This window comes from Argiope bruennichi, chromosome 9 (genome assembly GCF_947563725.1).
Source record: "Argiope bruennichi chromosome 9, qqArgBrue1.1, whole genome shotgun sequence".
Lineage (NCBI taxonomy): Eukaryota > Metazoa > Arthropoda > Arachnida > Araneae > Araneidae > Argiope > Argiope bruennichi.
The window spans coordinates 89,918,137-89,939,231 of NC_079159.1; the positions used below are offsets into that span (position 1 = coordinate 89,918,137).

At 32.8% G+C, this 21,095-nt stretch overlaps 1 protein-coding gene across 1 annotated transcript in view; it reads right to left on the reverse strand.

Moving 5' to 3' along the window:
* LOC129985133 (neuroendocrine convertase 1-like) overlaps positions 1–21,095 on the reverse strand; it is an 85,707-nt gene that overhangs the window by 6,553 nt on the left and 58,059 nt on the right. The window contains exons 7-10 of the mRNA XM_056095051.1: positions 14,690–14,862; positions 6,908–7,156; positions 4,898–4,998; positions 1,356–1,577 (exon numbers count right to left, since the gene is read on the reverse strand). Coding sequence (XP_055951026.1) covers positions 1,356–1,577; positions 4,898–4,998; positions 6,908–7,156; positions 14,690–14,862 — 745 coding nt within the window. The remainder of the gene's footprint in view (positions 1–1,355; positions 1,578–4,897; positions 4,999–6,907; positions 7,157–14,689; positions 14,863–21,095) is intronic.

Genomic DNA, 21,095 nt, shown 5'->3' on the forward strand with positions numbered 1-21,095 from the left:
GGTATAAAGACATATGCCAGATTTCATCTTTCTAGCTCAATGCATTTTTGAGTTATCTTTGTCTCAGACAGATGGATGAATATTTTCCAAAAATGTGTTTTTCGAACTCAGAGAAGTCTAAAGCATAAAGATTCGTCAAAATCTCGAGTTCGAATTTTTTTGACGATTTTAGTACTTTACTACGCATTATTTTAGTCTATTACTACGCATACGAAAAAGTAAAAATTGATATGCACGGAATCTAACAGCTGATTCAATCTGGTCAAACGAAGATAAAACAGACTAATCAAGCCTAGAACGCTATCAAGTTTCGGATTAGAGGTGGAATACCCTACTTTTTTCGCAATGTTTTTCCAGCTTTCCTTACTGAGAACTCAATTATCTGAAACAAATTCAAATCATATCTTCGAGTAACCAAAATATAAAAATAAAAATTGATCAATTTTCTTATGAAAATGTTGTAAAAGGAAATAATAAAATTAAATGAAGCAAGAAATTTACAAATCCAAAAAGTGAGCAAGATCTTATACATGGACGTGATAAAGTGATATATATATCTCGAATGAAAGTAACACTTTTTTATAATTATCGCGTAGCTATTAAAATAACAAATCCATTGACTAATATTCGATCAATGAATTCTTTGTTCTTTTATTTCTCTCCAAGACGGACACATTTTTACTTATGAATTATGATTTCCAAGTGCTAAAAATCATTGGAAACTCTTCTTTCTTATTGATTTTCAGGCAAAGAAATTTATAACAATCATCTTGATTTAAAACATTTCATTAGTATAACCATAACCAGCTACTTCGGCCATCCCGAAGGCACGTGGAAAATTCTGAATGACCAGATCGATGCGACAACAACACTGGTGGGAACTGTGATTGAGTCCTAAGGGTCATCCCCGGCCACGGCACAACCTTTCCAGTGGGAAGCATTTCCCGTTACCAATACTAGGTAACCGAAACGCGACTTTTCTCTTCCTACCAGGGTGGTAGGTAGTTTTTAAAAATATTTTTAAAAATAAAATTGAATATTTAATTATTTGTCTTTTTTACTGACGCAAAATGGAAAAAGAGAAAGAAGAGAAAGGCCGAAAAGAAATAGGTAAAAAAAGAATCCTTTGCAATTTCACGCCTCAGAATTTTTTAATGTGCACATTACCTATATAAAATACAGAAAATTCTTATTTTATAGATGATTTCGCACTTCAACAGTGCATATAAGTTAATACGTACATTACTCAGATAATAAGCACATTAATGACCCCCGAGATTTAACGTAATACATACTCTAAAGCACACACATTGAATTTGACTGTAAAGTGTAAAAAAAAGATTCAATTTAATTACTTTGCTCGAGTAATCGGCTGTGACTTCCACTCGTGAAGAGGCTTGACAGACTGCCATGTTAAAGCTTCTGCCACCATCTTCGCAGAATCTAGGATTCCGAATCCGATCTTGAGATGGAAGAAATGTCCAGCCCCATTCATGGTCCACCCGGACTCCCCGGTGGGAGGAACTCGGGAGCTCCTCACGATGATGTGCTGCACATCTCTCCAGCTGAGATTTGGACTAAGAAAGAATAAAAAGGAGAGAAACAGATTTCATTTGTTGAATGAAAAGAATATATCTATCATTGATGTTGTATTAATATTGCTATTTATATTATTATCTAAATTTTTGTTGAATGTTGAATTAAAAATTCATATGGCTCTGCCAATAGTTCAAGGAAATAACATTTGATAAATCCAAGCCCAATCTGAGGGATATACGTGAAGTAAATTATTGTAATTGTAAGTAAATTATTGTAAATTATTTTTCTAATGTGTTGGTCGTTATTAGCATTTGACTTGGGAAAAAAAATAGCTGGAAAAACAAACAAAGCCATTTTAAATTTGAACTGCACATGTAGAGTATTACTTTTTGTAACCTATCTTTCGCTTATATGTAGGGGGATCCTCGTTCTTTTCTGAAAGTGGAACTCACGACAAAATTTGGTTGTGATTCAGCTGTAGTTTCTGCACAAAAGGTTCCCAAACTATTCCTGTTTAATTTGTCTCAACCTGTATTTGAAGTTATTGTTCCATGAAAATGGAAAAGAGGAAATGAAATGGGAAATAAATGAATCACCCCAGTGTAAATATGTTTAAACATCAGACTTCTTTGATCTGTGAATAACAGTAAAAATCATTATCAGGATAATATCAGAATAATATGTTTGAATTTTAATCAGCCGCATTAGATATATTAGCTAAATAATATATAGAGAGCAGCAGAAATAATTTGCAAATATTGGATATTAGGATTAATTAACCTCTCTTTTTCCTATTTCAAGAATTTCAATTGTATATATACATATATATATGTTAGGTTCAACAACAACGGTACACAAAGAATACGTCTGCGGTCCAGCAAACGTGAAAATAAATGGAAAATTTTTAATAAAAAATTCGGAAAATTGGATAAAGTTGTTGAAAATGTATTATCCTTTTTAATGAGGATAAATCAAGTTAAGAAGAAGATGCGTCGCATCAAAAAATACAGAAAAAAATCAAGACCGTGAATTAAATTTAAAATAAATTTTGAAGATTTTAAGTATTTGAGTCTTTCTCACTTCCTTTTTAAAATCTTTTGCTCTTTTTGGAGTTTCTTTTGTTTTTTTTCGATTTTCCATATGTATATACCATGCCCAACCGTACGTAAAATGTGGGGATACAGATCAAATGCAGTTCAGATAAAATGGCAAAATTGGGTGAGGTTGTAGTTTACGAATTTCATAATTATTTGCTAATCAAATTTAGAAACATCCGAAAGTTGGCATATGAAATTGTTCCTATGTCCGAGAATGCATAATGGAGTGAGCAATGAGTTTGCTCATGAATGGATATCGATCTCCTGTTTGATTAACGATTATTGACTTCACTTAAAATGAGTTCCAAAATGAATCGTTGAAAACAAGATATTTCCCGAAGTATAAAAATGATAACAGTAAGTGTCAGAAAAATTAAAGCCAAATCTAAGCTCTTTTTTTTTTTTTTTTTTTTTTTTTTTTTTTTTTTTTTTTTGTAATCTTTATAAATAACAAAAAAATTAGATTTTGTTTATTTGGCCTGCGTTAGGTCTGAATTTAACAGGCAAGTCTAGCTGGAGTGGTCTCCTCAAAACTTTCTCACACACTCTTTAATAAACTTGTCATGCCAGAGAAAACAATGCATGACATTGGTGTACAATAATTACGAAATATTAACTTTTGACATGAATTTACCATTTATAGTGAATCTATCATGTTATCCTTGGCTATTAATATATCGATTAATATATATATATATATATATAGCAATTAATCCTTCGCACATATTGCGATTAATCCTTTGCATGCATTAATATAGCGATAGTGTATTATCGATATATATAGCGGCCTATAGCGTATAGGTATATAGCGTTAAAATATATAGCGATTAATCCTCTGCATGCAGTAATATAGCGATAGTGTATTATCGATATATATAGCGGCCTATAGCGTATAGGTATATAGCGTTAAAATATATAGCGATTAATCCTCTGCATGCATTAATATAGCGATAGTATATTATCGATATATATAGCGGCGTATAGGTATATTGCGTTAAATTATATAGCGATTAATCCTCTGCATGCATTAATATAGCGATAGTATATTATCGATATATATAGCGGCGTATAGCGTATAGGTATATAGCGTTAAAATATATAGCGATTAATCCTCTGCATGCATTAATATAGCGATAGTATATTATCGATATATATAGCGGCGTATAGGTATATTGCGTTAAATTATATAGCGATTAATCCTCTGCATGCATTAATATAGCGATAGTATATTATCGATATATATAGCGGCGTATAGGTATATTGCGTTAAATTATATAGCGATTAATCCTCTGCATGCATTAATATAGCGATAGTATATTATCGATATATATAGCGGCGTATAGGTATATAGCGTTAAATTATATAGCGATTAATCCTTTGCATGCATTAATATAGCGATAGTGTATTATCGATATATATAGCTGTGTATAGCGTATAGGTATATAGCATTAAATTATATAGCGATTAATCCTTTGCGTGCATTAATAGCATCCAAAAATCTAATTTGTGCTTTAAACATGTTTTTCTCAATCGACTGAAACAAAAATTTGGTACAAAACTGCAGTTTTTGTCTCAAATTTCCAAACCAAATTTGATACATTTAAGTTATTGTGTTTTTGAACTATCGCATTTTCATGTTTCTGAAAGAATAGGCGGACCACTTGTTAGCTTTAGTTCAAAATTTGACAAGTGTCTACACTAGAGATGTTCAATCTGTGTACCGAATTTTATCGATTTAGTTCTTTTCATTTAGTAATCATCATGTTAACGTATCTTCGAACGGACGGACTTCTGAACAGATTTTATACAAAATTTCATAAAACTTTGCAAATTTGATGTAAAGACTGTATACCAAATTTCAACCGTTCAGCTCAAAGCAGACAGACAAATGCACGAGCGGACATTTTCTAAAAATGTGTTTTTCGAACTCGTTAACGTCTGAACCGTGGAGATCATTAAAATCTCGAGTTCAAATCTTTTGACCATTATTATACTTTCTCTATACTACGTATACACGAGAATATACTTGAACAGTATACGATAAAGTAAAAATTCAAATTACTTTAATTAGGAAGAAGAGTTTTCAAGTGTTTTTGTTTCATTACAATTATTTATTTTTAATCATTATCAGTCAATAAATTTCTATGAGTAGAAAAAATGTTAAACATTTCACTCAATGTTTTAGACTCTGATTTTAATTTCTTATCAATTTAAAATAAAAATTACAAGCTGGACGTTAATACGCCGTTCCACCGACTTACTTGGCTTGCAGCAGCAGGGCAATCACTCCCGCGGCCATGGGCGCAGCCGCGGAAGTACCCTGGAAAGTCTCCCGGCACTTCCCTCTTCCTTCCGGAACGACCTGTGAACAAGCAGAAAAGAAAAATTCTCAAGTGAGAGGAAGTCGTGAAGTTCTAATTAATTGGACGCACATTTTATAGACACAAGAGTGCAGGCAGGGGGTGGTCTGTGCGCGGATATGCAAATAATGAGGAACAAAGTAACAAGGAAGTTGGAGGGGGAAATAGTTTTTAGAGGATTTCTCTATTGTGTTTTGTTTTAAAGCTGCTCTGCTGAAATGGTTTCCATCTTGGGATTCGATCATTAATGTTTCTTTAGAGCTACTGAATAGCAAATACTTAGAGGTGAATAAAAATAGATAGATGAAGATGAGGAACTAAAAGTTTAGATATTTATAAATATAACAGAAGATACAAAAAAAAGTAAGAATAACTTATTAAGAATACCTAATGAGAAATTATAATTTTTCAACAAACATGTGGCGAAAAATTCAGATTTTATAAAGTTTATTCTGAAAGGAAGAGATGGTTTAGATTTTTTTTTAAATACCAAGATTAGTTGAATCAGTCGGAAGAAAATTTCGAAATATTCAATTCTTGATGATCAAAAATGCAGAGCTTTTGTTTTCAGTCTAATATAAAACATGCCAGCGACCAATGAAGGCAAGCTGGTATATAGTATTATTCTAATGCTCACTGTTTACATCTACATTAATAGAACTGATTTAAAAAAGGGAAGGGACGAGAAAAGAAAATGGAATTTGGATTTTTACTATTCTGCCTTCACTGATTCAATTTTATATTTCGCTGTTTCAAAACTATTGACTTTTTTTTAAATCTTAAAGACAACTGTGATTAGAAAAATACTGACAGTAAGAAATTTTTTTACATAACATGTTGCTGCTCTATAAAACGAAAGCTGATAAAGGTTTTTTCTTATACACAATACATAAGCCTTATCTTGGAATTGTATTAAAACCCTAAAATACATCATTATCATATCGTGTAACAATTTTTATTCATATTAAATAAACTATTATGCTCGGAAAAAGTTTGTTTTTTTAAATGAACTTAAAATGTTAAGTCTTTATGGCCATGTAAGCTTCATAGATTTGAGCCTTGAACAAATGACGAGAATTACAGTTGAGTAGAATTTCAAAATACCACACTATGCCAACATGTTACGGGTTGATTAGACTAGATCATGGTAGAAGAAGTTGTCATTTTTATTGTCGCAATGGTGGTAACTTCTTGTTCCAATTTGGTTATTCAAAATAAAAGAGAATGAATATGGTTAGTGTGGTGTAGCGAATGCTTGCTACAAACATTCGAGACTTCCTTTCAGTTGGCTGTAAAAGATCGAAAAACCACCAGAACATATTTCAATGTGAAAGTTCGAGCTAGACATTAAAAGTATGTGGGTCGAAGTTCTGCAAAAATTATACATCATGTAATCACGGCTTAATCCTCACCCCAGATATTTCTTGGCAAAATCGAAAGCAAATTATCAGCTCAATGTTTTTGTCATAAAAAAAAATGTGACAACCTCAGAGTATTTTTTATAGCTCTACTTTGCAAAAGAAATGAAAATTATAGCCTTGTAATTTTTAACACATGCTGATAAAGCCATTTTCACGCTGCATGTTTTAATTTAAAGGACATAGCATCCATCCATATACTTTTTGATCACAGACTTCCGAAAACATGAGTTAAATTTCTTATTAAATGCTTTAAAAATCTCACGACTAATAGTTCAGTTTAATTTAACACCTTAAGCATTAACATCCTGTTTTTAAAGCAACACTTGGGCTATTTTGGGACGGACGTCATAATTTTGAGTTGCTGTCAAAAGACGAGGACGACACCTGAGCTAGTACTCCTCTTTCAAAACTTCTGCACCCTTTTTTAAATTTTTTAAATATTGTCCTTGTAAAAAAATTTAGGTTATAATGAAACATTTTCAATGCTCACCACTTTAATTTTTCTCCTTTCACTCATGATGTTGTCTTCCGTTGGAGGTACATGAGATCCCCCGACGTAAGCAGATGCGATGACAGCTGCACAGGGTTCTGAGTAATAGGTGCTATGTCCATCTGCTGTGACAGCACCAATGGTCACTGTATAAGGACTGGAAGCATAACCGTCCAGGTTACAGTTATCTTGAAGACGACCGCCGTTACCAGCTGCCCACACGTAAATCGCGCCTTTGCCATTTCGTCCCTGTATTGGAAAAACATTTTGTTAAAAATTTCTTTTACAGTTTTGAAAAATTCAAAATGTGCTTGTCCGCAAATAGTTAATACAAAATGATAGACATTTAAAATTTTAAATTAACCAGTGGGAGTGGTCTTCCCCAAACTTTCTCGCATACCTTCTAATAAAGATGCTATCCCAGAGAATGTCTTGCATAGTATTGGCGTACAATAGTAACGAAATATTCACTTTTGGCGTGAATTTACCATTTTTACTGATTTTATCATGTCGTCCTTGGACAGTTTTGTAGCGATTAATCCCTTCATAAGGTTAATAGTATCTGAAAATCGAATTTGTGTTTTAGATGCGGTATTTTTTTCAACCGACTGAAACACTTGTAATCACAAAATGACATATAATCGTTGCATTTTTGAGTTATGGCGTTTAAATGTTTGTAAAAATACAGACAAACAGACAATCAACTCCTTGTCGAATTTAGCTCCAACCTTGGTAAGTGTCTGTATACCTTTGTACTTCTTTGATAAGTGCCTGCGTTAAATTTGTGTAATGAATTTTATCTATCTAGCTCTCTTCGTTTTGTAATTATCGTATTAATTTATATTCAGACAGCTGGATAGACTAACTTTCTCTGAACGGAGTTTGCTCAAAATTTGATAGAAATTATTCTATAAATATGATATAAAGACAGTATACCAAACTTTATACACCTAAATCAAAGTGTTTTTGAATTATCTTGGTCACAATCAGACAGACGGACATCTTACAAAAATGTGTTTTTCGAGATCAAGCAGGTCTAAAACGTGGTAATTCGTCATAATCTCGAGTTCGCAATTTTTGGTGATCACTATACTTTCTCTACACTATGTAGATGAGAAAGTCACTAAAACAAAACAAACAACAACACTATCAGTGAATAAATATAACGATATACTTTACAGAAAAAAAAAAGAAACTTAGCAGATGTAGCCAAAATATACAGTTGTACCACTTATTCTGTACGCTTGTACTTCCAAAATTTACTTTGATTATTATTGGTATTCGTGATCTCAAATCTCTAAATTCGATAGCAAATATCAAGTTGCTTCTGGCCACCTCTCTCTTAGAATTCCTTACATCTATATCTATACTTATAATAAAGCTAAATGTGTGTGTGTGTGTGTGTGTGTGTGTGTGTGTCTGTGTGTGTGTCTGTGTGTGTGTGTGTGTGTGTGTGTGTGTGTGTGTGTGTGTCTGTGTGTGTGTGTGTGTGTGTGTCTGTGTGTGTGTGTGTCTGTGTGTGTGTGTGTGTGTGTGTATGTGTGTGTGTGTCTGTGTGTGTGTGTGTCTGTGTGTGTGTGTGTGTGTGTGTGTATGTGTGTGTGTGTGTGTGTGTGTGTGTGTGTGTGTGTATGTGTGTGTGTGTGTATGTGTGTGTGTGTGTGTGTGTGTGTGTGTGTGTGTGTATGTGTGTGTGTGTGTGTGTGTGTGTGTGTGTGTGTGTGTGTTGGCGCTCTACAGGCCAGACCGTTTAACCTACTGCTTCCAAATTTGGCACGTGTATACTTTGGAGGCCGGGAATGTGCACCTCGGAGCGATTTTTTTAATTTTTAATTAGAATTTTAATTAATTAACAAATAAGCGAAATTTCGAAATATTTTCGCTATATCTTCCGAAAATATTACACCACAAAATTGATTTTTGAAGTTCAAAAAAAAATAGTCTTTTCAATGATACTAATGTTTTGATTTTTAAATTAAATTATTATTTATAATGAATTTTTCTGCTGATGTATGCCCTCTTCATTTTGCAACATGCCAGTGATACCGCCTCTTTGAAATGGAAAAAATGAAATAAATGGAACATCTATCACACCCTTGAGAAGGAAGAATCCTTCCTTCTGACCAGGGCGTGTTTTTGAATATTCTTATTATTCCCTATATATATATATATATATATATATATATATATATATATATATATATATATATATATATATATATATATATATATATATATATATATATATATATATATATATATATATATATATATATATATATATATATATATATATATATATACTAGCCGCTTCGACTAGCCGGTTCACCAATCTTAATGCCCGTTAAAATTTTAATAATTAACTATTTTATGTAATTCCTACTTTTATAGCTTCTTCATTAAAATATTTTAAAACTTCAAATTTCAATTCACTCAGAATATTATAAAGGCCTTCAGTCATAACGTAATCTGTATCTATCCAATTTTCTATTAGCTCCCGTAGAAATTATGCTTTAAATTAAAGTGGAAAGGATTAATCTTCAATTAATATAATAATATTTTTTTCTGAAACAAAGCATTTTTTATAATATGATTACTGAAAACAGAGTCACGGAGCGTTTAAACTTTATGGGCACTTAAGAATATCTTTCTTTTTATAATATCTCAAGAATTTGTCAACAATATTTTCTCAGCTCATCATGAGCAGATCAATTAATTAATAATGTTTAATTTTAAATGCATCAAACACTAAGAAAATAAAACGAATCGTTTAAAATAATCGGTTGAAAACAGGTTAAAAAAAACTACTTAAAATACGATTTATTTAAAACTATACGCATATACAAAAAATATATAACTAAAATAAATACAATTTAATAACAAAAGCATACAATTAACCTAAAAATAATTTAAATCAAATTCGCATCCGTTCTCAACAATCAGAACACAATGCGCATGCGTGAATTTTCATCGCCATTTATGGTAACGCAAATGCGTGAATTATTCTACGCCAGTTGGGGTGACGCTATGTAGATTAGAAATTTTTAATTTCTTTTATTTTGTTTTACTTTAATTCAAAAGTACTTCAGAAGGAATTTGAAAGATCGATTAATAAGCAATGTTTAATTTCAAATGCATCAAACATTAAAAAAACAAACAAAATCATTTAAAATAATCGGCCGAAGAATCTTAAGCCTAGCCTCATTACTGTTTGGAAAAAAAAAAAAAAAACTGAAGCCTTACTCATTTGGCGGTGGGGAAAATGAAAAAGATTTTTTGGCGGGAAAGTTAGTTTTTAATTAATAATTAAAATTTCAAAAAAAGGGACCCCAGGTGCACATTCCCGACCTGCAAGGTATACATGTACCAAATTTGGTAGCTGTAGGTCAAACGGTCTAACCTGTAGAGCGCCAACACACACACACATTGAACTTTATATAAGTATAGATTAAGTCTGTAAATTGCCCGGAATCACAAGAGTATGGCAGCAGATGTTAAATTTTATAAATATTCTAATAATTAAATGAATGTAATGAAACATACAAGAACCTGATCAATTATACTTGATAAAGAGTTGATGTTATCCTAATATTTCTTATTCATAGAATTTTTATTTATAAATTTATTTATTTGAAAATTAGGAAAATAAAATGTTTCAACTGATCTGATTGTGGTCTCCTGATTTCATAGCTGGAGATTCACCATTGTTCCATTGTTTACCCAAAACTAGGTAACGTTAGTTTCTATATTTTTTTAAACCATCATTTGATGTCTTAAACACGCTCGACGCCGATCACGTGCTGCTGCGTAGTCAACAAAATCAACAGGGAAACGTTTGCACAATAATAAGAAATCATTATAAAGTTCTTAATATTATATTTTCAAACTTTTAAAGAATTTCGATCGGGAAACTAGGTCGGTTTCCGAGAAGAGTCTGCTTCGATGATTGACATCGGCTATCTATAAAGCTACAAAAGATCGCTAGCAAATGTGTTAATACCTTTTCGTTGTTTGTTTTTTATTTTTTCCTTTTGCTTTGCTTGTTCTACTTAAAATTTATGAACACTACCTGTGGTTTTTAAGCGTTTTATGGTCTGTTCGCTTAGTTGAGAATTATTACGCCCGTTCCTTCAAATAGTTCCATTTCGTTCAATTGCGCTATTTGAACGAACATGGCAGTCGATAACCTCTGTAACTGCGTTTTTATTATGATGAAATACAAATTCATCCATCATAAAATTCAATAAAAAATGCTTTTCTTAGATGTTAATTTCGAAATAAGATTTTCGCCTCTGCTTTTATTTTATAATACATATTTTTAAAATTCGTATTTACAGTAATTAATAGTATATTAATTCAATTAAATTCATTCAATTAATTCATTCAATTTAATTCAAAGTTCTTATGTCGTATCAAATAAAAAGGGAATATTTTTAAAAAATAAATTCCATATTCTTGGTTAAACAGCCTAAAAAGTCAATAATCAGGGCGAACAAGCCGGTCGCCATAGGCAGTTAGTATATCGAAACGTTGTATTACGGAAGATGTATTCATTTAACAGCTATAATTTTAATAGCAGAATGAAGCAATAAAACATGACTCTAATAGGAAAGTTTATGTACACAATGAACATAAAGGTGTAAGGCTATTAAAATAATACAGTTTTAATGACAATGCTATCGGAATGATGAACGTGAAGTTGTTAGGGTGTCCCAAAAGTTCCTTTTTCATTGCGCTATGAATGGCATTATCTGGCTCTGCTTGTGCAAACATGCAGGCTTATCTATTAGCCGTCTATGTCATCGGTTTCAGTCGTACCAGAGTTCTACTACACCCCAAGCCGGGCCTACACCCCCTAAAAGTTCTTTTGTCCATTTGGTGTGATTTGTAAGTCGTAATTTTCTACGAGCTCCTTTCTCAAGGTAAAATAATAAATTCTACGAAATACTATCATCAACTGAAAGCTACCATAGTAAAAAAACGGCCAGAATTAATGAACGGACGAGTTGTTGTTGTTTTTCATCATGACAACGCGAGACCACATATCGCATTAGTCGTAAGAGAAAAGCTCTTACAATTTGATTGGGATGTTTTACCACATTCTGCATACTCTCCAGATCTCGCTCCATCCCATTATTACTTCTTTCTATCCTTAAAAAAATTCTCTTCAAGATAAGCATTTAAATCCATCAGCGAAATAAAAGCGCACCTTGTCCAAAACACAACAATTTTGGAAAGAAAGCATAATGAGGCTTCCTGAGAGATGGAAGAAGATAATAGAGCAAGTTTTTATATAACAAAATAAATAATATTTTAAGCAATAAATATTATGTATTCATTTCATATTATAAATAGGAAAGAAACTTATTGGACACCCAAATATTTATAAATTTCCATTAAATACAGCCAATATTCCCGGTCAACCAACTGGTCGCCAAAGGCGGATAGTAATTAATAAAATAATATTTAAATTAAAAACAAAAGCATTTCCCTCTTTTTTATTAAAACTAATTTTGAATACGAATAAGTCATTATCATGATTATTGACAATGTTTTAAATAATGTAACTTTACGGACTGAACAAGTGTTCCATCCCAGGGATTTCCCTCAGGCGGTAGCCAAAGCTCATGGCAAAATCGAACCATCGAATCTACCCCTTGCCATCCCCCCATCCCATCTCAAATCACGAGCAAATTTAATCAGTGTAGGTGATAAGTGCATCGTTTCAGCGCGTGCTCAGTTTAACAGCTCAGTGATCAGGGTTTACCAGATTTGACAGCTGATTAAACGTATGCTTACGGACTGATACAACCTACTTCGAGTCCTCGTGTCGTGTAGACAGCTGGATGTAAATATTCCATCTGAATTGCTTTCATTCCTACTTTAGACATTTCGTTGTACGAAAAAAGGAAGGCCACTTGAAGGAAATTCTCGTAATTTCCGACGCTCATGCGCAAGTTTATTTCGAGTTATTTATTGTAAATAGGTTATCGTTGGATCTGCGCGAGCGACGAAACCTCAGTTGTGCTAGAGGACTCTGCATGTAATTAAACAATGCGGTGTACTGATGTTTGCATTTTCGTAAACTCGAACGAATTATCGAAGAATTTGCAAAGTAAATAAAATTTCGTAAATTTAATGACAATTAGCATTAATAAAAAGTTTTAATTTTTCATATATGAAACGTACAAAGTGAAAGTATAGAAAAGAATTTAAAAGCAAAGTAGATAAAAAATAAATAAAATCGGCCTTAAACAGTCGGCCGTTCAACACTTCACTACGTTTCAACACTTCTTTCAATTCGAAAAATATATTTTTGGAATAATGTCCGTCTGTCCATATGTGCATCTGTTATCACAATAACTCAAAAATTCATTTAATTAGAGAGATGAAATTTGATATATCGCTCTAGCAAGAAATTCGCACATTTCTATCGAATTTTGAGCAAAATTCGTAGAGAAGAAGTTTGTCTGTATGGATGTGCACACGATAATTCAAAAATGAAAAAAAAAGAGCTAGTGTTGTGAAATGTGATACACAAATTTAATCATCAAAAATTGTAAATTTTGTACTAAATCTATGAATTGGTGAGCTTTCTTCAAAAATGCCGCGACTCATGAATTAAAATATATATAAAAATTGGAATTGAATTAAAATATATAGAAATCTAAAAAACAACGGAAGTGGTCTCCTCAAAACTTTCTCGCATATCTATAATAACCTTGTCACGCCAGAGAACGCCTTCCATGGCATTGGCGTATAATAGTTAAGAAATATTAACTTTTGGCGTGTATTTAGCATTTTTACTGAATCTATCGTGTTATACTTGGCGTTATTTGGTGATTGATCCTAGTCATGCGGTTAATAAATCCAAAAATCAAATTTGCGTTTTTTACGAAATTTTCTCTACCAATTGAAACAAAAATTTGATTAAAAACTACACTTGTAGACACAAAATCCCATAACAAATTTGATTTATTTTAGTCACTGCGTTTTTGAATTATCGCGTTTATATGTTTCTGAAAGCACAGACTGACAGACATTCAACCCATTGTTAGATTTGGCTCAAAATTTGTAAAGTGTCTACATTATAGATTATAAATCTGTGTATTGAATCTTATCTCTCTAGCTCTTTTCGTTTTGTAGTTTTCGGTGGACGAACGTTTTCCAAAAAATGTGTTTTTGAACTTAAGGAGGTCTAAAACGATTCTTAAAAATGACGATTGTTATTTGACGATTATTATACTTTATCTATACTACATATAAGAATGCGTTACGTTGCATGATATCTCGCGGCGCTCATTTTAAGAAGTCGCAATTTCCCCAGGCACCGTGGAGGCACATTTTGAAAATCATTGCATTATGGCAACAGATGAGGATAATATAAATGGATATAAAAAGGAAAAAGGATGTCGTTTTGTCACACCATTGTCTAGAGAATTGTTTCTACATTCTAATTTGTCTTTGTTGTTTATGATGGCACTCTCCATGGACAAGCTCACTGACGAAGTCAGCGGTTTTAAGTCAAACGAGCGTCTCTTGTTTTTGTAGCACCAACTAGGGCCAAGAGTACGTCTTAGCTACTCACGCATCACATTCGCTTGCACAACCCCTTTTTACAGGGGGGCACATTCCCACATCTCACAGATAGAACAGATGAAGAACAACCCTGCCCGAACCGGGACTCGAACCCAGGGCGCGAAGATCATGGGGAAGACGCTCTACTCCTATGCCAGGATGCCGGCATTTTGTCTTTAAAAGTGAGAATGCAAATATGAATACCTCCGAGATTCCCTTTAGAAAAGCCAATTTTGCCAGAGTCCCTGGTCCAGCGATGCTTCTGCCGTCATCGTTGGGTCCCCAAGATGCCGTATAGATATCCACGTAATCTAGAGCATGGACAAGGGCCATAGCTTCTTGAGCGTCAGTTACGGGACCGTCTATGACTCGAACACCTGAAAATCAAAAAACCGTGAAGAAAACTGTTGCATATATACAAATGCAATAGAGCCTTGTTTAATGAGCATATTAACTCCCGAGTCGTACACATAATGCGAAACTTTCGTTAAACTAAACAATTTTTTGAGTAAGAATCCATGAAAAATAGGACATTGCGTTCACTTCCAATGAAAATATTCAAAATAATTTAATTTATTATGTTTAATTTCAGCTTTTTTAACAAGAAAATTGTTTCGGCTACTCTCCAAAATTTGGCAAAATAAGAAATAACATAATCTTTAAATGAATTCGTAGCGAGTGTAGGTACATCTTTATTAAGGTGATGTTACTCAGCATACGATGCAATAATCCTCCATACTTTTAGTTTCTCCCTTATTTCACTGGAAGGCTCTTGCTTTGTTGAGTCTATTATTTCCTCCTTTCCTGACCAAATTTTCTCCGCAACTATTTGTTGTGATACAGGATGCAACTACACAAGTTTTTTGATAATTTTTGACCATTTTCGTCAGTGTCGTTGCAATCTGCCTTTAGCTCCATAATTTTAACCTGAGATACAATCTCGTCGGCTAAGGCTCCGCAGTCAATTGCACAAAACACTCGGAGACACGTTCGACGATGTCATTCTTTGAAGATGTAAAGGATGTCTTCAAACAGAAACTTAATGCAGACTATTGCCGTTATGTGAAGTCACGGTGTTTTCCAACACTCATTCTGCAAAACATTGCTCGCTTAGTGAGCCACTTTCTTAAATTTCGTTTAGCTCGTAGTGCTCGTTATTTAAAGGTGCAAGAGTGCAATGTTCCAGATGCTTGATTTGATTTGATTTGATTTAGTGGAGTTTTGTGGCTCAAAAGCCATTCTTGATTATGCAGCGCCAAACGTATGGTATGAATTAAAAACTTGTTTTATAAACTCTTATATAAAATCTTAGAATTTGTCATGACTGGTCAATGTTTATGTATACGGTAAAACGCAGTACGAAAACCTTAAAATTAAACTATTTTTAATTAGATTAAATGGTAAAAACCGATCATTTTTAAGAAAGTAAAAAGATATGGATAATTAATTTTGTGAAGATTGTTTTTTAAATTGATAGAGGAAGACTGAAAGCATCGGATTCGTTGTGAAATGAATTGTCGGCAATCAATTTGAATATGTTGAACTGACAATTGGCATTGGAATTCTGTACACTGAGGGGTGGGTTCTTCCGCCAACAAATGTCTGTGCATGAGTCGAGTGTGACCTATTCTTAATCGAGTAAGAGTTGTATCATGTTTTCTATTAGATAAGCTGGGTCAGATGCACGAATAAAAATATACGAAACTTGTATCTCTTCAGCTTGCAAAACCTTAAATACTCTAATAATTTGTTGTCTTTATTAATTGTTTGGATTCTGCCAAAAGCGATGTTTTTTACTGGGCCAGATTTTATTCATCTTTGGAAGTTTTTGGATGCAAGTAGATGGTCTAGCAATATCTTTAAATCCTCTGGGATTAGTGACAACAACAACTTAACTTGTTGTTAATGCTGCATTCTACTTATCATTACCTTATCTATCATGTTGTGTATGACAATGATGGAATTATTCAAGAAGCTTGCTAGTTGCGCTGTTGAAAACCTAAACTCCGTTAAGGCAAATTAATACTTTCTGAATGAATTTTTTGAAAAATGTCACAAAATATTGATGTTACTAATTTTTGTGTAAAACTTATTTAAAAAACATCTAGGAAACAAAATATATCATTAAAAAATTCCCACCCCTTTTTTTTAATGTTATATATTTCTAGTTAAACAATAAAGATGTCACTTAAATTGGCATTACCATGTCCAGAATTTTATGCCATACTAATGGGAGGACGTTTGATACTTGATAGCTTTAACAAGCGCCAGGACCGTATAGGACGATCTACCGAAATGTGAGGGCTTAAGAAAAGCCGGCTGGATGAAGACTCATATATACGACGGATCTATCCTTGTAACCTAATTCTAACCAATCCGAATCCGAGACTTTGCCACAAAACTGCCGCGATCAGATGCTCTCGAATAAGACACGGATACACAAAGATTATATGGGCTAAACAAAATAATCAGATTTATACCCAAATTAAGTATCCACTAAAATCCAACTTTTATTTCTTTCACAGTTTCAGTTATCTCTTTCTTTAAGCTCAATTTCCTTTTGTTTATAACTAGTTACCTTTGGCGATCAGCTGTTTCATCAGAATACGAGTTTATTGTCAATTAAGATTTACGCATAGCTTGACGTTCGTGAATCCCCTAAGAAAAAAAAATTTAAGCTTAACAAGTGGCAGAAACTAAAAGTGTGCTATTTTAATAGTTTTTCGAATGTTCCATTCATTGTGTATAAGAATCATCATAATATAATTACGATATCATAGTGTTATCTAAAATGTCGGTTCATTTATTTTCCGAATTTTGCGCTACAATTCTTCTCTCTTTTATTCTTTATATAAAGCACGTAGTTACTACAAAGAATTCCCCCTTCTTACTCTTTTAACAACAGAAGAAAAAAAATGCGTAATTAAATATTTGATGAAAAAATGACAACTGTTTGAATATCAGTTCAAAAATACAGACTGCTGTTAAAAATTGTGCAAAAAGTATTTTTTCAAAAACTGATAAAATAATAAATAAATAAAAAGACAGTCACTAAATAGCCATCATTTAAAAGACATTTTAACTTTCACACATACTAAGTATACAGAAAGTATTGCAATCGCCAAAAATACTCGAGATTTGATGAATCTGCGCGTTTCAGGACTTCCTGCGTCCGAAAAGCACATTTCTGGCATTTTGTCTGTCCTTGTCTTATTGCGAACTTTAAGAGAAAAACGCTTTAAATTATAAGGAGGAAATTCGGTGTCAGTCAGTCATCTGACTCTCCTACCCGCCACGAAGGCACACGGATTTAAACCATAAAAACTGAATGACCGGACCGCCGCAATAGCAACATTGGCGGGAACTGTGGTTGAGTCCTAAGGGCCGTCACTGGCCACGGTACAACCCTCCCCGAAGAAAGTACGTCCCGTCATCGATGGGAGGAGTCAGATCCCTCACCTATTAGTGTACTCCAGGGTGGCGAGATCCAACCACCATGCCGGAAGCATCTCATCCTCATTTCGAGGTGTCCCCCGGGGGTATGAAATTCGGTGTAAAGTATCACGATCAAATTGGTTAGATTCTTATCAAATTTTGAATGAAATCCATGCTCAAGATTTCTGCCCGTCTGCCTGCTTGAGTACAATAAACTCGATAATTTCAAAATGCAGAAACAGGCAAATAAAATTTTGTACATTGGTTTATCATCTAAAATATTGAAAATTTTGAACTAAATATGGCTAACGGTTCACTGTCTGTTCGTCTGTGATTTCGTATTCATCAAGAAAGACAATAATTCATACACGCAGTGGTTTATATAAATGAAATTCGGTATGTTATTTTGTGACTATAAATGTAGCTTTGTGTCACATTTTAGTATCAATCGTCCGACAAAGAAATATCCAAAATACATATTCTCTCTATAGATTCAGTAAAAATGCTAGATTCACGTCAAAAGCTTATATTTCGTAACTATAGTTCACTAATGCCATGCATGGTATTTGCGGTCATATTCAAGGTCCCCAATTTTATGCGGAGGTTAGAAGATAAGACTTTTATTAAGGAAAGTAAGAGCAGATCACTCCTGTTAATTTTAAACTTTAAAGTGATGTACAAACTAGTTTTGTGAGATAATATTTTCAGGAATTATTACGAAAAAATACCAAAATATCGCTTCAATTTCAATTAAAAAAATTATGATTAAAATTTGAAAAAAAAAATTTTTTTTTTAGAGATACGTATTTTCACTATCCAATAGCCTATCTGTCTGTTTCTAGAAAAAGTATTATGCATTAGGTTAGACTATTTTTAGTCTCAGCTCCAATATATCCACGCATTTATCCACTGAAGCAAAACAACATCGCACGCCAGCCAGAAAATCACGCGAATACTTCGTCAATCTATCCGCAAATGTCGTTTCCCTTCGAATATCTGCGGAGGACATTTTCTTTCTTTATATTTGTCCCCTCAGCCAGCGGTACTGTCAAAATGTTTTGAAACCTGCCGAGTGACAAAGAGAAATGTTCTTGCCAAACCCATCACCCCTTCCTCTTATGCAATCACAAATATAAATAAAACTAGACTACTGCCCCTAACGGCTTCCGGCGAGAGAGATGGGATTTTGGAAAAGTAAGATTCCCTGAACCAGGGAAATAAGATCTTCCCAGAAAGTAATCTTGGCACATCACTTTTTTTTATTGCGATATTTTGTTTGATTTTTTTGTAATGATAGGAGATATGTAGTTTGCTCTGAGATTATGTAAGTCAATCTCTCTCTCTCTCTTTTTCAAAAAAAGAGCGTGCACCTCATTTATACAGTATACACGCAATCGCAATGAAATTGACGACACTATTGGGTATGAAACATTTGTGTATTGGTTTTCTAATTTCAACCTTCACTTTATTTTTCAGCTTTTTTTTAAAACAAATATTTTAAAGAGCATACATATCGATTATATTAGGTTAAAAATCACTGATTCAACAAATGAAGAAAGCAGTTTATGGATTTTTTATTTCATTATAATTTAAAGAATAACAAATATTTTGTGGTAATTTAAATGTTGAAACATATTTAATATGATCAATTTGTATTATCATGTTTTTATTTTCTCCCCTAAGAAGTTCAGAAAGAGAAAGTATTGCAATTGCGAATAAGTTAAATCAAAAGATTCCAAAAATCTTCATATTTTAAACTTTATCGGGTTTTTAAAAAATCACTCCTAAAGAGAATTTGTTAGTAAATCGAACATATAAAGAGCTGGTCAAATGAAATCTGGTATGCGATCTTGACGTCGAAATTGCAGATTTCCTTCAAATTTTAAGTGAAATCCATGAAAGACACTCTTGTCTTACTTCCTGTCCGTCCGTCTGCATATGTACAAATAATTAAAAACATCGATGAAACTCGGAATATGGCTTTATCCTTAGAACTGGACGTAGTTATACAATTAGAAACCAACTTTAAAATCATATATTTTGAGATATAATAATTTCCCCAAAATATCGGGAAAGCTCATTTTTCTAAAATTAATCATTGCCTTTTGATCGTACGACAGAATCAGAGTACTTGATTTCGAATGCAAAACGCATAAATTTGAGAACAACTTTTATTGATGAATCTGGAAATTAAAATGGCGATTGATTTCTAATAACATTATATACCAAATTTTGGACTAAATCCAACTATAGTCTGACTATCTATAGCTGGATTTGTCTAATTTGGTTTGTTAATTTGAGTATATGTAAAAGCTCTATCACATTAACACAACAAGCTAGAGGAATGAAAATAATCATGTGATCTTTAAATCAAAATATCTGCAAATGTGTGCGAAATTTTGAACTAAATCTACAAAAAAGAATTTCCTTGTTTTTATCTCATCATGAATCAAAATCAATGAAATTTAGTCAATATAATCTTGATAATAAGATTTGAATGAAATTTTAGTCCCAATTAATCAGATAAAGGTTGAAGATAAATATTGTCAATTTGGTTTCCAAATCATGTCAATCAAAAAATCGAAAGTTTCCAGAAGGTACTGAAAATAAGTAACTGTTTAAAATGTCCAGTAAAAGCACTAATACGATTAATTAACTTACGTAGGTTTTAAACAATATTTATGAATTGTTTTCTATTAAAATCCTAAGTAAATCGCTTTTTTTATAAAAAATTTTGACTTCATAAGATTTTGTCTATATTCGATTCTTTTCACCATTAGGCTGGAATGATTTTAGTGGTAATGCCTTGGCTTAGATCCAGAGATGCGAGTTCGAAATCTGATTACACTAAAGATCCGTCGTATACATGAGCCAGCTGTGCGTTTAATCCGATGTCATAAATCAAATGCCATCCCACTGATGTAGTGCAGGAGTTTGGAGCAGGGGTAGCAGCTAAAGCTGGTCCTTATCACCTGATCGTGGTTCAAAATTACGAGATGTGACCTAAAATCATCCTTTTAAATGATTTAAAACGGAATATTAATTTAACTGAACTAAGCTAAACATTTTCACAGATTGTCACAAAATGCGCCACATTGTGTAAATATTCGAGAAGTCCGATAGTAGAATACCATTACTGATAACACGGTATTTTGAAATTCAGATAAAAATAACA